General features: G+C 44.9%; 1 protein-coding gene across 1 annotated transcript in view; it reads left to right on the top strand.

Annotated features, from left to right (window-relative positions):
- The window catches only part of vps13b (vacuolar protein sorting 13 homolog B), a 405,382-nt gene that overhangs the window by 130,029 nt on the left and 261,836 nt on the right, over positions 1–13,517 (top strand). The window contains exons 20-21 of the mRNA XM_079503680.1: positions 3,163–3,275; positions 8,526–8,670. Of these exons, the coding sequence (XP_079359806.1) occupies positions 3,163–3,275; positions 8,526–8,670 (258 nt within the window). The remainder of the gene's footprint in view (positions 1–3,162; positions 3,276–8,525; positions 8,671–13,517) is intronic.

Genomic DNA, 13,517 nt, shown 5'->3' on the forward strand with positions numbered 1-13,517 from the left:
GGTTGGGGCCCTTAGCCTCGTTGCTGCTGTGTTAGCTGGTGAGGGGAGCAGGGCAGAAGTCATGCAGGCAGAATGGTACTAGAGAGAGTGAAAGAAAGAGGTAATGAAGAAAAAGCCTCGTTGCTGTTTTGAGGATAATTTCTCTGAGATGATCATCACACTATAGCGGGAGGTTTTTTGTATAGTGTTGACATGTGTCTGCTAGGTAATGGCTGCCGTCATTAGCAGAAGGCAAACAAGCATCCATCTAGATGAAACCGGCTGCCAGTTCACTCAAAACACCACCAATACACTGACTCCGCCTGCATAACTTTATATATTCACATTATTATTTTAGTTATTGTTGTATATTATCACTCATATTATGACTTACCCTCCTTAATTACTAATTTAACTTGGTTTCTCAATTATTTACTATTGGCTCGCTTTGCAGAATAATAATGCCACAATACTTACTGGTGCTGTACAATATCCACAGCCTGGCAGCTACAGACTATTATGCATTATTTTTATATCCCCCCCCCCCCTGCAAATTTACCTCAGTAATAACTCACTCACTCATCTAAATATTATTGTATTATTACACTGTGACTCATTTATGCTGAGCTTGCTGCATTGTAGGTGTGACTCACGAGAACACTATTTAGAGTGAATCTATCACATAGATCTTCGCTGCTCAGCCCATTCCCAGCCAACCAGATCCTGCGCTGTTCGACACCGTGTTGGGCTATGGGTAACGCTCACACTGGGGCCCCTGCACCGTAGCCACAGCCAAGGCCTATTAAGCAGCCACAGTGTGGTGGAGGAGTTCAAGCCACAGGGTTGAGGTTATGATTCCCTCCTCAGTAGGAGGGAGCGATGGAGGGGAAGGAGACAGATGAGGGAAGAGAGGGGGGACGGCTTGGAGTCGGAGGGTGGGGTATACTTTGGAGAAGTGAGCGAAGGATGTGGAGAAAGAAGGGGAGAGGATAGAGATTGGGACAGAGAGACAGATAGCGAGGGAGACGATGAGGAGACGGAGAGGGTAAGCGAAGGGAGCAAGACGGGGCCGGGGGGGTGGGAGGGGGGATGGAGAAAATATGGCATGATGAATTGAAGGAGGGGAAAGGGAGCGAATGCTATAGGCGAGGAGGAGGAGGTGGGAGAGTGTGGAGGGCTGGAGGTGGAGAGAGATGGAGAGAATATTGAGGAATGGAGGAGTAGAAGGAAAAGAAAAAAGAGCAGAGGAGGGAGGGGGCATGTAGCGCTATGCCAGTCAGTTTGACTTCATCCAATGAGAAATAAAGTGTCTCGCTCATCAGATTGGATTCAGTAATCAGTGTTACAACATGAGTGGCACGAGATGAAACAGCATCTGGAGAATAATGCTTAGCAACTCTGTGTGTTCATACAGTCCAGCGGCCACAGCAACACGCACGCACGCACGCGCGCACACACACACACACACACACACACACACACACACACACACACACACACACACACACACACACACACACACACACAGTACATGCATAGACACACATACTACGCAACACATTCAACACCCACACACTTATTTCACACCACTTACACTTGCATTTGTGTGCACGCACGCACACACATGCAGAAACATGGACACATTTCACACCGCACAAGTACTGTGCTGAGGCTCAGGGGCCACAAATCACACAGCGTTGTAAAAGTGGAGCAAATTAGGGCCGTTTTATTTGCATTGTTCACAGGGAATGATGGAGGAGGGAGCGAACTGTGCCAAGCTGGAGAGCTGGTGTAACAAAAGTGTGTGTGTGTGTGTGTGTGTGTGTGTGTGTGTGTGTGTGTGTGTGTGTGTGTGTGTGTGTGTGTGTGTGTGTGTGTGTGTGTGTGTGTGTGTGTGTGTGTGTGTGTGTGTGTGTGTGTGTGTGTGTGTGTGTGTGTGTGTGTGTGTGTGTGTGTGTGTGCGTGTGTGTGTGCGTGCGTGTGTGTGCGCGTGCGACTGTGCGTGTGCGTATGTCAGAGAAAGAGTGGGAGAATAATCGCTCTTATGCTACGTCAATGCCGTCAGGGAACCGTTAGGTGTCCTTGGTGGTGCAATGCAATCAAGCCCTGTCAGAGGTGATACACGCATGGCATTCACACACACACACACACACACACACACACACACACACACACACACACACACACACACACATCCCTCCCTATGCTGCATGGCCACAGGGCTTGAAACAGAAGACCAGGCCTTCTTCTTATAAAGCCCCGTAAAACCTTCTGAAAGTCCCGGTAGAGCCGAAGCGTCCTCCCATGGCCATGCCGGGACATTCCACGGCACGCCAGGGACCCTGCTCTAATCCTCCAGGCATGGGAGTCATTATTGATAGGATCCTAATGCATTACCTCAGGGCCCCGCTTATTGTTGGTAAAGATTATTATTTAAGAGTAAACCAAAACCCCAGAGTACATCTCACGTTTCATAGAAATCTATCAAAAGAAAATGTTATTCTTGGCTTGGCGCAACACTACTTTGAACGGCGCAAATGAAACAAACTGTGCCGCTCCCCCCTCGTCACTGTGAAAGCAGGAACAGGCCCGATACCCACAGGCGGGTCATTAGGATGCAGGGTAACTGTAAGACACCCAATCTGAGGAGATTTGTTCAAGTCACTCTCCATTACTTGTTATTAGAAGCGATGGATTGCGTCGATCCATATCGCCGTATCTCGAAGCAAAACAGCATTTTTTTTTCTAACACGCCGCATAGTTTCGGCATTGGTAATCCCACATCACTTCATCAGTGTTCCTTTGGCTTACGATTTTTTGCGCTGCGAAGTTTGATATTGACAAACGTGATGCAGAGTTGGCTGTCACACAAAAGCCCCTTGTGTGATTAAATTGACTTTGATTAGGCATTTGATAGCTTGTTGTTTGTGCTTTCCTGCCAATGTTGACGTCAGTTCGTTTGCTAAAAGCTATTGAAGCTGTGATACATGAGAAAGTTGGAGCCACTGGAGATGGGCAGCTGCAAAGTTTAGGGGGCTAAAAGTTGGATCAACTCAATGGGGACGATATATTTAATTGGGGAAAAGGGGAAAAAAGTGTAATAAAAAAATATTGCTTGTGCACATGGCGATATTGTGAAATGAACCTTCTAATATCACCCCCTGTCTCTCTCTCTCTCTGTAGGTGCTGTGTTGCTGGTTACTGTCCAGGGTATAGCAGTCAATGTGGACCCAGTCTTCTGCACATGGCTTCTACACCAGCCACACAGAGACAGAAGCAACAGGCAACAGCACCAGGTAGGATATCGTAGAGATTCAAGGGATTTTATTGTCACCTACGTAGATGTACGAGACCATGCATTGTGAAAATCATGGCACCCAACATGTCACCCTCCTTGTGGTGCCATCTTCTCTCTTCTCCTCCTGGTTCTCTCCATGGGTTTTCTCTCTCTCCATCGTTCTACTCCTGTGACTTGGTCCCCCTCAGTAATCAAAGCCCCTCTCCTCAGGATGTCTCTGTCCCTTTCTACACCTGTCTGTCTGTCTGTCTGTCTGTCTGTCTGTCCCCATCTCTTTCTCCTGTAGACTGTCGTACTCCCTCTCGTGTCCACCTCACTCAATCTCTCTGTCTCTCACTCCCTGCTACGTTTCTGTTCTTTCTCTTTCTACCTCCCTTCCTCCTTCCCCCATCTCCCTCTGTTTCTCTCTCTCCAATTCCCTCCCTCATTCCCGCCATCTCTGCTACCTTTTTCCATGTGTTCTGCTCCCTGTCTTCCATCCAGTCTCTCTCTATTTATTTGACAGGGGTCATGGTGATGGTTATGGACATTGAATGCACTGTGTGTGCGTACGCACGCACGTGTGCGAGCACTCGCGGGTGCATGCGTGCGCGCACACACACACGCACACACACACACACACACACACACACACACACACACACACACACACACACACACACACACACACACACACACACACACACACACGCGCTGATTGCTTGGGACATAGTGCAGGTTCTCTCCATGTAGTTCTGCTCTATAAATACTTGCTTTAGTAAATGAAAGTATCATATTGTAATACTTTTAATGTTGCTGCTTTCAGCAAACTCATCTGTTGCATGCCTCCCACAGTTTGGAGGGGCTGTGTGTGTGTGTGTGTGTGTGTGTGTGTGTGTGTGTGTGTGTGTGTGTGTGTGTGTGTGTGTGTGTGTGCGTGTGCGTGTGCATGCGTGTGTGTGTGTGTGTGTGTGTGCGTGCGTGCGCATTCATGGGCCTGTATATAATGTATGTGGGTGTGTACATTAGCCATATTTAGTGCATGAGTGAAGCTGGCTGACACAGAGACTTAATTGCAGTAGGTAGACAGGGAGTGCAGCCCTGGGCCCTGGTTCAGCTCTGCCTTGGGGTCACTGGGGGTCCTAGCTGTGCAGGGAAGCACATGTTATTAGTTGAACTGCTGCCAGGGTGAAGGATACATAAGACTGTCTGTCATGGAGAGTTTGTTTGTGTGTGCGTGTGCATGTAATACATGCGTGTGCACGTGTGTGTGCGTTTGTGTGTGCGTCCGTCCTTCTGTGTGGACATATGGCGTGTGTGTGGGTGTGCGCACAGAGCCCATGTCAGGGCTCCTTGTCAAGGCCTAGCTCGTTTAGGCAACGCCTTGAAATGAAGGCCAGACTGCAGCCAGTGAAGGACAGAGGAGATCTCTGGGCGATGAGGACATGAGTGGAGGTACTGAGGACGAGCAAAGTGAAGTCATTAATTTAATGCTGAAAGTTGTAAAACATTGACAACTTTGTCACGTTTTTTGTGATAAGGAGACAGGGGAGGAGGTGAGAAGACTGTAGTTGAATTGAGGTTAAGGATGGGAGGGGAGAGGAGGTGAAAAAATCAAACTAAGGGAAAGTAAGGAAAGTAAGGAAAAGAAGAAAGAATTTCTTCTTTTCTGAAGAGTGAGGAGGGAGGGAGGGAGGGATGAGGGCAGAGGTAAGAGGAGAAGAGAGAGGAGAGAAGTTGTGAGGCTGGTCGTGTGTGTGTGTGTGTGTGTGTGTGTGTGTGTGTGTGTGTGTGTGTGTGTGTGTGTGTGTGTGTGTGTGTGTGTGTGTGTGTGTGTGTGTGTGTGTGTGTGTGTGTGTGTGTGTGTGTGTGTGTGTGTGTGTGTGTGTGTGTGTGTGTGTGTGTGTGTGAGTTAGCTCACATTATGTCATCCATTAGGAATGAATGATGGCCATTTGTTCACATGGTGTACAGTACCTGCTCTTAGCATGAATATTAGATTGTGGGCCAAGCACATATTTTCCATGAAGTGTACAGTGCAAGTCGAAATGTATAATATTTAGCCTGGTCTTTTTTCTTATGGGGGGCTTTTTAAGCCTTCCTGCATTTTCTATAATTATGTCAAATAACACATGAACCATCAAACTCTTCATATTGTATGTCTATACAGTATCTGAGCGTTGTGTGCATGGCATGCATGGATGCCACGTGTGTATATATATTCATAAGTGAGTATTTGTATTTCGCTCACATGTGCGTATGTGTACACTGTATATACTAGCTTGCTTGCATGTGCACAGCCTCCACTAGACCCTTCGGTAACTGCTATGTGTATTCTGTGATCATAAGCATAGTATGTATTGTGTTTCCACTGGTGCAGTGTTTTCTGGTTTTGTTTAATCCATTGAGACCTGGAACGCATCCATGTCACGTTAGCGTTTAACCACATTAACCATTAACCCATTTTGGGGCGGGAACCCCTTTTGGTGTTTTAAACATTGTTATAATTTAGCTATTGAAAAATAGCAGATCTACAAGCTCATAGCGCGCCACCGAGTGGCGCGCTATGAACTTGTAGGTCTGCTATTTTTGAAAAATCGTTAAAATGTGCCTCAAATCTTTCCGAAAATTGTCATGATTTAGAAAACTTTTATTTTTTAAATTTCGACGTCAGGCCTGAATGGGTTAATGGTTTTTTCTGAGAGGGTCCTATTAGCATTAAGCTACTACTGCAGTTTAATTATTTTTATTCACATGTGTTATTAATTTCCGAAGGCAAGGTTGGCGGTATAATACAGCAAACTGTTTCATCTCAGTTCCTAAAGGGATAGTTCCGGATTTTTTAACTTAAGCTGTATGAAATACTTGCCATTACTATAGTGGTTGCAACTGTATTTATTGATTGCCGTGAGTCCCGTGGTGGGAGTTCTGCTCTGGTTTTGGAGAAATATTAAGTAGTTCCGGTCATTTTGTGGGAGGCACTTAACTCACAAAACTTGTATTTTGTATTGTTGACCTATTTCTACCATATTGTGCAACTTTCATTCGCACACAAATGTTTTTTGTGTCCATATCACTACGCCCAAAAAATAGTTCCATGTGATAGAGGGGTCAAAGTTGAACGAAAGTTGCACTAATATTTTAGAAATTGGTCAACAATGCAAATGACGCTAGTTTTGTGGATTCATTTACTTTTAATGCATGGCCCCCAGTGCCCCCCCCCCCCCCCCCCCAATCAATGAATACAGTTGCAACCACTATATTAATGGCAAGTATTTCATACAACTTAAGTTAAAGAAAATTGTGAACTATCCCTTTAAGCAGTAAAACCCGTAGTGTTAAAGACCTGCTAAAGACCTGTTTGGTTCATGTCTTTTTGAAGCTTCCCATGAAGATCCTGGTAGTTTCCTGTGCTCTTTATATCTCCAAAGCATTCATACAGTATACTCTGTGTGTTTTAAAAACAACATCTGGTGTTCAGACATGCACTCATGAATCCAGGTTTGATGCAACTTGATGCAACATGCCAAATGCCAATCAGAGCCTCACAAAAGGCATGCGTTTACATGCATTGGTCAATGAGTAAGTAAGCCGGCCTGGGCCATGGCTCAGTGGTCCAGGCACCTTGGCTGGTAATCCAGTCTGGCAGTGTGCTGCGGGTTCGACTCCCGATCCCGACAGCCTTTACTGCATGTCTTCCCCCCATCTCTCTCCCCATTTCCTGTCAGCATGTCTGTCCCTCCATAAAAAAATTAAATAAAAAAAAAGCGAAAGCCAAAAAAAAACATAATGAGTAAGTAAGCCTTTTCAGCGACATTGAGTGATACAAAAACAAATGCTCCTCCGTTTCCAACACCACGTCTGTCAAGGAGGAAGTCAATGGCTTGTTTTTGCTGTAATGCATTTGGTGTTTCCTTTGGGATGTCTCTGGAGGATCCAACGTATACTGTACATTCTAACAAATACTGGAATACAAAATGACAGCAAAGATGAAGCAACGATAAAGGTACTATAAATCACCTTTAATTGACATTTTGGGGTGAGAAATCCATGACATTGAACAGGGATGGTTTTTCATGCCTGAGACGTGTACAGGGACTGTTTGACTGTTAATCCCAAACCACACCAAAGGGTCGGGTCGGGACAAAACGGTTTTTAAGGTAAACCACACCAATGCTACTCATTGAGTTGCAAGGAGTTGCATTGGTGTGTCCCGACCCGACCCTTTGGTGTGGTTTGGGCTTCGAGTGCACAAACTCTAGCAGTATCCAGATTTAGCCAAATGGACCTGTACATTTGTACACTCTGTAAAACTAACCCTGGCGTATTTGAGTTGAGACGGCATGGTCACCCTACAGCACCTCCAGTGGGGTGGTCAGCCTTGTTGCGCAAGTCCTTGGTGTGGCCTTGCGCAGCTGCATCACAGATTTGTTCTGCTGCCAGTTGATTCCAGGGGTATTCCCTCATTTCAGAGACCAACATTACATCCTGTTTTTAGAAGTCTCAGTGTGTGTGTGTGTGTGTGTGTGTGCGTGTGCGTGTGCGTTTGAGCGTGCGCATGCCTGCTATACCAGCGGTGCAGGCAGCCCCTCAAAACAAACACAGACAGCCATCACAGACTCCTGTTGCTCTTGGAGACCACCATACCCCCTCCCTCTGTCTGTCTGTCTCTCTCTCTCTCACTGCCATTTAACTGTGCCCAATGTTTCCTGATCACTTACGCTTAAAAGTTTGGGAATTTATTTGTAGATTGATTAAAAAGATTAAATATTTAGGATGTAGAGTCTTGAGTCACATGACTTGATTCCCAAATGTGACGACTTCTGACTTGTTCTATTCTCTCAACAACAAAAAAGAAGACTTGAATTGACTTTGACTTGGTATTCAGTACTTGGAACTTGGTCTGTTTTGGTTGCCAATGAGCATTGCCTGCAGCATTTGACTTTCTAACATTTTGCTTTGAAACAGCTTAGCTCCACTCAACAGCGCACAAGACTTTTTAAAGAGAAAGTGAAAGAAACTGTCAAATAATATCAGATTCTGTACAGAAATTCCATATTGGTGCATCCATAGTTACTGTATGAAAACCAGGAGCTTGTTTTAACTACCTGAAGTAATTTAGCTACTACTAACTATTTAACATCAAAGAAATACATTCAAACATGTTGATACCACTGTTTGTTCCATTTTTGTGTTTAATTTTCAAAAGTTTCTTGCCACCTTCCCCATGACCTCATGGGTGCTTAGTCATGCTGTGATGTCATTGCAGGCTCCAGGGGCAGTTCCCATGGCATTGCCTCTGGCCAAGCGACGAGAGGATGAAGTGTCTGTGGGGAGCACGCCATTGGCCAAACAGCCATCCAATCAGGCCTCAGACTACGCCAGCAGCCCGGTCAAAACCAAGACTGTCACAGGTATGCTTATCTCAAGCCCAAACTGTTATCATAGATTCAATAAATCCTTCAACACTAAATTGCCGGTCTGTTCTCAGATTAGGTTCTATAAGGTTGAGTATTGCTGTTGAAATCTCCAATCACATTGTGATTATAGCGTGTGACAGTTTGGACTCTCTGTTGCCACAGTGTCTGTGCAAGAGGCATCTCTGATTTCAATAGTGAAATAATAACGGGGCTACAGTTTTTAACCTTGTTACTATGTAATTAATCCATGTTACTATGTTGTTACATAACATACTGTGGCGACCTGACACCTGGGTGACCCTGTTCCTTGGAGGACACCGCATCTCCAGGCATCCCTGCTCTGTTTTCCTCCTCCTAGCTGTATTACCGTGGCTCTCTGGGCTCCAGATGCCCAGAATAGATGAGTGGCTTGGCTGTCCAGACCCTTCCTCTATGCCAGTTTTCCGCTTTCTGGGACCCCCCTCCTCAGAACACAAACGCACACACGCGCGCACACACACACACACACACACACACACACACACACACACACACACACACACACACACACACACACACACACACACACACACATGCTGGTACACATACACACCTAGGGTTTTGCACACGTGGAGATCAGTGCAATACACAAATGCATACACACATTCACACATGCACACATTCACACACACACACATTCACACATGCACAAACACACCATTGCTTTGGTCCTCTGTTAGATCCTCTCTGGTGTATTTTCCAGCGCACTGTCTTGCTGTTTCTAAGTTGGAAAGTCTGAACCCTTTGGGGCTGAGGATGGACAGATTGGAGAAACAGGAGAGGAGAAGGACACAGAAGAAGCGATGATGGCTGCAGTTCAGAACCTTGTCAGGGATGTGACTGCCTGGTTTATAGTCTTGAACACGCTGTTAAACACATACACGCCTGTGATTCCCATAGGTCCTGGGGTTATTTGCAGTGGTTGCAGGCCAGGTCAGGACAGGAGTCAAGTCATCGAGCGTGTGCGTGCAATGCAATAAGCACTTATAATGTTATTCTTGTCAGTTTGAGGAACCTGTCTGTGATAGTGTTGGAGCTGACACAAGTAAGTCTAGGGGAAGCCCTTAACACACACGCACACAACACACACACACACACACACACACACACACACACACACACACACACACACACACACACACACACACACACACACACTGACACTCCTACCTGGGAGGACTGCTGAAGCAGTCACTCTGTTTAGGAGCTGTCCGTGACACAACACAGGCCCTAATTCACTGCAGCGATGGTTTTCATTTAATACCCATACAGTATAAACCTAATACCCCTCCTTTCTCCCTATTGATATTTAATTGATGTGATTCAATGGAATATCTTGGCTGGGTTTCACGTTGGGGAAACTGAATTAGTTGCAGTATTTTAGAAGAAAAAAAAAGGAAGGAAAGAAGAAAGGCCTCCCCAGTCTCTACTGTTTGAATGTCACGGTGTTTAGACTCCAGGTCTTTTAAGCGCTTCCATGGCCGAAAGATGCTCTGCCAAGCGATTGCAGCAAAGAGTCGGGGGAAATAAGCAAATGATGGTTTACTTTCTTTCAAGTCAGTGGGAAATGTGTTCCCAACAGGAGTGATGAGTCCCTGTTTTGGGTGAAGTCATACTGTAGCTATAAATATCAGCGTATATCTATGACGTCGCCCTTTTGTCATAAAGTTGTTTTGACAGGCGAAATGCTCCTTCGACATTTTTGGAGTCCTAAAAAACCCATTAAGGTTCTTTTTGGTTTTCTTTAAAAGCATGCTGCTGAAAAGGTCACAGCGGCTTTTTTTCCTTCATTTCCCCCTGCGCTCCTTGATTCATCTAATCTACACTAATGGCTTTTCCATACCGCAGCATCTTTGCTTACTCACATCTCGACAGTGTGCTCGCTCATTAAGGACCGTCAGTAAACAGTCCCTCTGGCTCCCACAGAGTGCACACACACAGCTCCAGCAGGCTGCAGCCCATCACCAACACTCTGCTAAAGTCTATTACAACTAGAGTACACTGTGGTTATCAATCTACATGGCCTCCTATCTGCCAGCTGCCTTTTTCCATCTTAACTTTTTGTTTGCTTGTCTTGTTTTTTGTTAGTCATTCTCTACTCCTGTATGGTTCTCTATTGGTATGGTCATTTGCAACTGTGCGCGCATCCGTCTGACTATGAGACAGTTGCGAGTTTCACAATCAGTACATGCGCACACACAAATAAACACACACTCGCTTACCATGTCTCGTGGTGAAATGTTAAATGGACAACACATCTGGACTGGAGTTGTGTGCGTAATGGAGTGTTTAATGTTGGGCATGTTCCTATATGGCATCTCATTATTGGCTTGCATTAGTTCATTAGAAACATATACTCAGTCATTCTTGAGCACTTTCTACACCAAATATTTTCCTGGTAAAGGGTAAACAAGCCTTTGGTTACTAGGTGTTGCTACCATGTGTTCTTAGATTTCGAAATGAAAACCCACACATTGAAACGAATGAATTTCTCTCAGTAGTTGAACAGCATCTCCTTTGGAAGTGGCCGCAGCACTGCCGGAACAGATGTAACAAAAAAAAGTTACAAATTGTTTCCGAGAGCAATCAGGATACGAAGAGGGCCGAGGCATTTAGGCCCTGGTGGTTCTAATTACAACCAAACGACCAGCCTCCGTACAGAGGCACCGTCCTGACGGACTGCAGCTCCTCTCAGCAGCGGGACCTGGCTGCAGTTTCCCACTTTCTTCTCATCATAAGAAATTAGAATCCATCCTTCCTGTGATTAATTGACAATTGTATTCCTGTACAGTCAGTATTATGTGATGGTGATGACTTTAGGGAATAGGAAGTGCTGGCAAATATACTGAGTGAAAAATGCAATGTTCTCATGTCCTGCGGGGGTCAGTGGATTGCTGCGATACTTGATATATAGAATTATACTGATATTACGCTACACTCAATTGTCTTAATAATCCAGACTTCCTGTGATTAATTGGAGGTTGATGAATAGAACAGTGAAGTCCTCATATTTTCCAGGTTTGGCAGGTTGTGATATTTGTGATATTTGAGACATATATACCCGGTGCTTAATTCTATGGGTTTATATATTCTGATATTTAGCCCTCCCTCTGGTATAAGCTAGTTGACGGAGAGGCAGTGGCAGAGAGAATGAGATGGAAGGAGAAAACTACAGTATGTGGTGGTGAGACCCTCAATGTTTATATCCACCCTAAAGCAGAATTCACATGCGTGTTACTCCTTTGATTGCACACACAGTTCAGTGAACGCTGAATACTGGTGAACACAAACAACTCAAAGGAATACATGGGAATGGGAACAGTTGTAGTTGTGAACTATCCAAGGTTATAGGGATACCTTGTAGTTGGTGTTTAGGGTGGATTTCCCTTGTAAAACCTTCCCCATGCTGCAGTCACGTCCTGAGACGAGCTGCTGACATCCAACATGTTATGATTGGAATTAGGCTCTCTAAAGAAGATTTATTAATTGCTTTACCATGTGTGGTGAATAAGGGTCTGGATGTTTTAACAGAGGGGGGAGTGGTCAGGGGAGCTTGCTCTGGGCTGGGCTGGCTATGATGTAAAAGACTCTGGCTGAGGTCAGACCTTCAATATGACTCAGTTATTATTTTATCATGTTTTCCTGTGATGTTTATGCTTTGTTGAATGTTTGCTGAACATATAAATTATACATATTTTCTGAGTCTTATCTTTTGTCGGCAGGGGATGCATTTGATCTCCAAAGCCGTTGGTGGCGGCTAGTTGTCTGATGGATCTTTCTGAATGTTTTTGAAATAGCGGCGTGTTTACCTCAGGACATCTGATCCTGCCGTTTAGCTTGGATTGAATCAATAAGGCCTAATGATTTAATGCAGGGGTAAACCTGATCGGACAAGAGATGAGAAATGGGCATTGTGTCCTGATGGGCTTTAATCTCATCAGCACTGACGGAGGAAGGTTTGCAGGCAAATTGATAATTGCCCTGAGAAATGAATTGTGTTGTTGTAAGAAATGAATTTAAATGGTCCAGCTCATTTTTCCCTTTCTGGATCGGGTACTGAGAAAGTATTTCCTTTTGTTGGTTGTATTATTTCTTTTTGCTAAATTGTAATTTGGCATTTCACTCGGTAGCTCTAATGTGTTTGTTTTAACATGACTCCAAATAAACGTCTAGCTATATGACAAGGTTCATTTTAGTTGCGGGGGTTATGTGCGGAGTATAATTTCTCCGGGGACTTTCAGGGGGTTGGTAATGACCGCAGCAGACGTTTTATTTTTCAGCCTTCAGTCGTCTATTTGGGTAAACAGAGGGGAGATGTACAGGTTGTTTGCCAGTTGGAGTCAACACATGTGTTTGAGCCGCCATTCGTAGGGACACGTGGGAAATAAACACACACGCTTGGCTCGGGCTCGTTGGAGGCAGCCAGCCAACTGGACTGCCACTGGAGCTGTACACTGTTGACCTGGAGGAGACGTCATTAGGTTCTTATATAGGAACCGCATCATCACCAGCATCCTGCCACAAAACAACAACCTATCATGAGTGTTAGAGCTCAACAATTCAACCATTACATACGTATTAATTTGTTTGTCTTGTGGATATTTTGTTTTAAAACGTTCCATGCTGTTGCCCTTTGCCTCGAGAACTGCAGGCATCACTTTCATTAGGAATCAAACAATTGGAATTGGAATATTGGTATAGAATGCTAAATTCTCTTCTCTATACTAGATTATAGTTCTTTTTTTTTAAAAACATACTGAGGAGCACAACATGGCTTCCAATCACTCACACATGCATTGTAA

Source organism: Electrona antarctica, assembly GCF_951216825.1.
Source record: "Electrona antarctica genome assembly, chromosome: 6".
Lineage (NCBI taxonomy): Eukaryota > Metazoa > Chordata > Actinopteri > Myctophiformes > Myctophidae > Electrona > Electrona antarctica.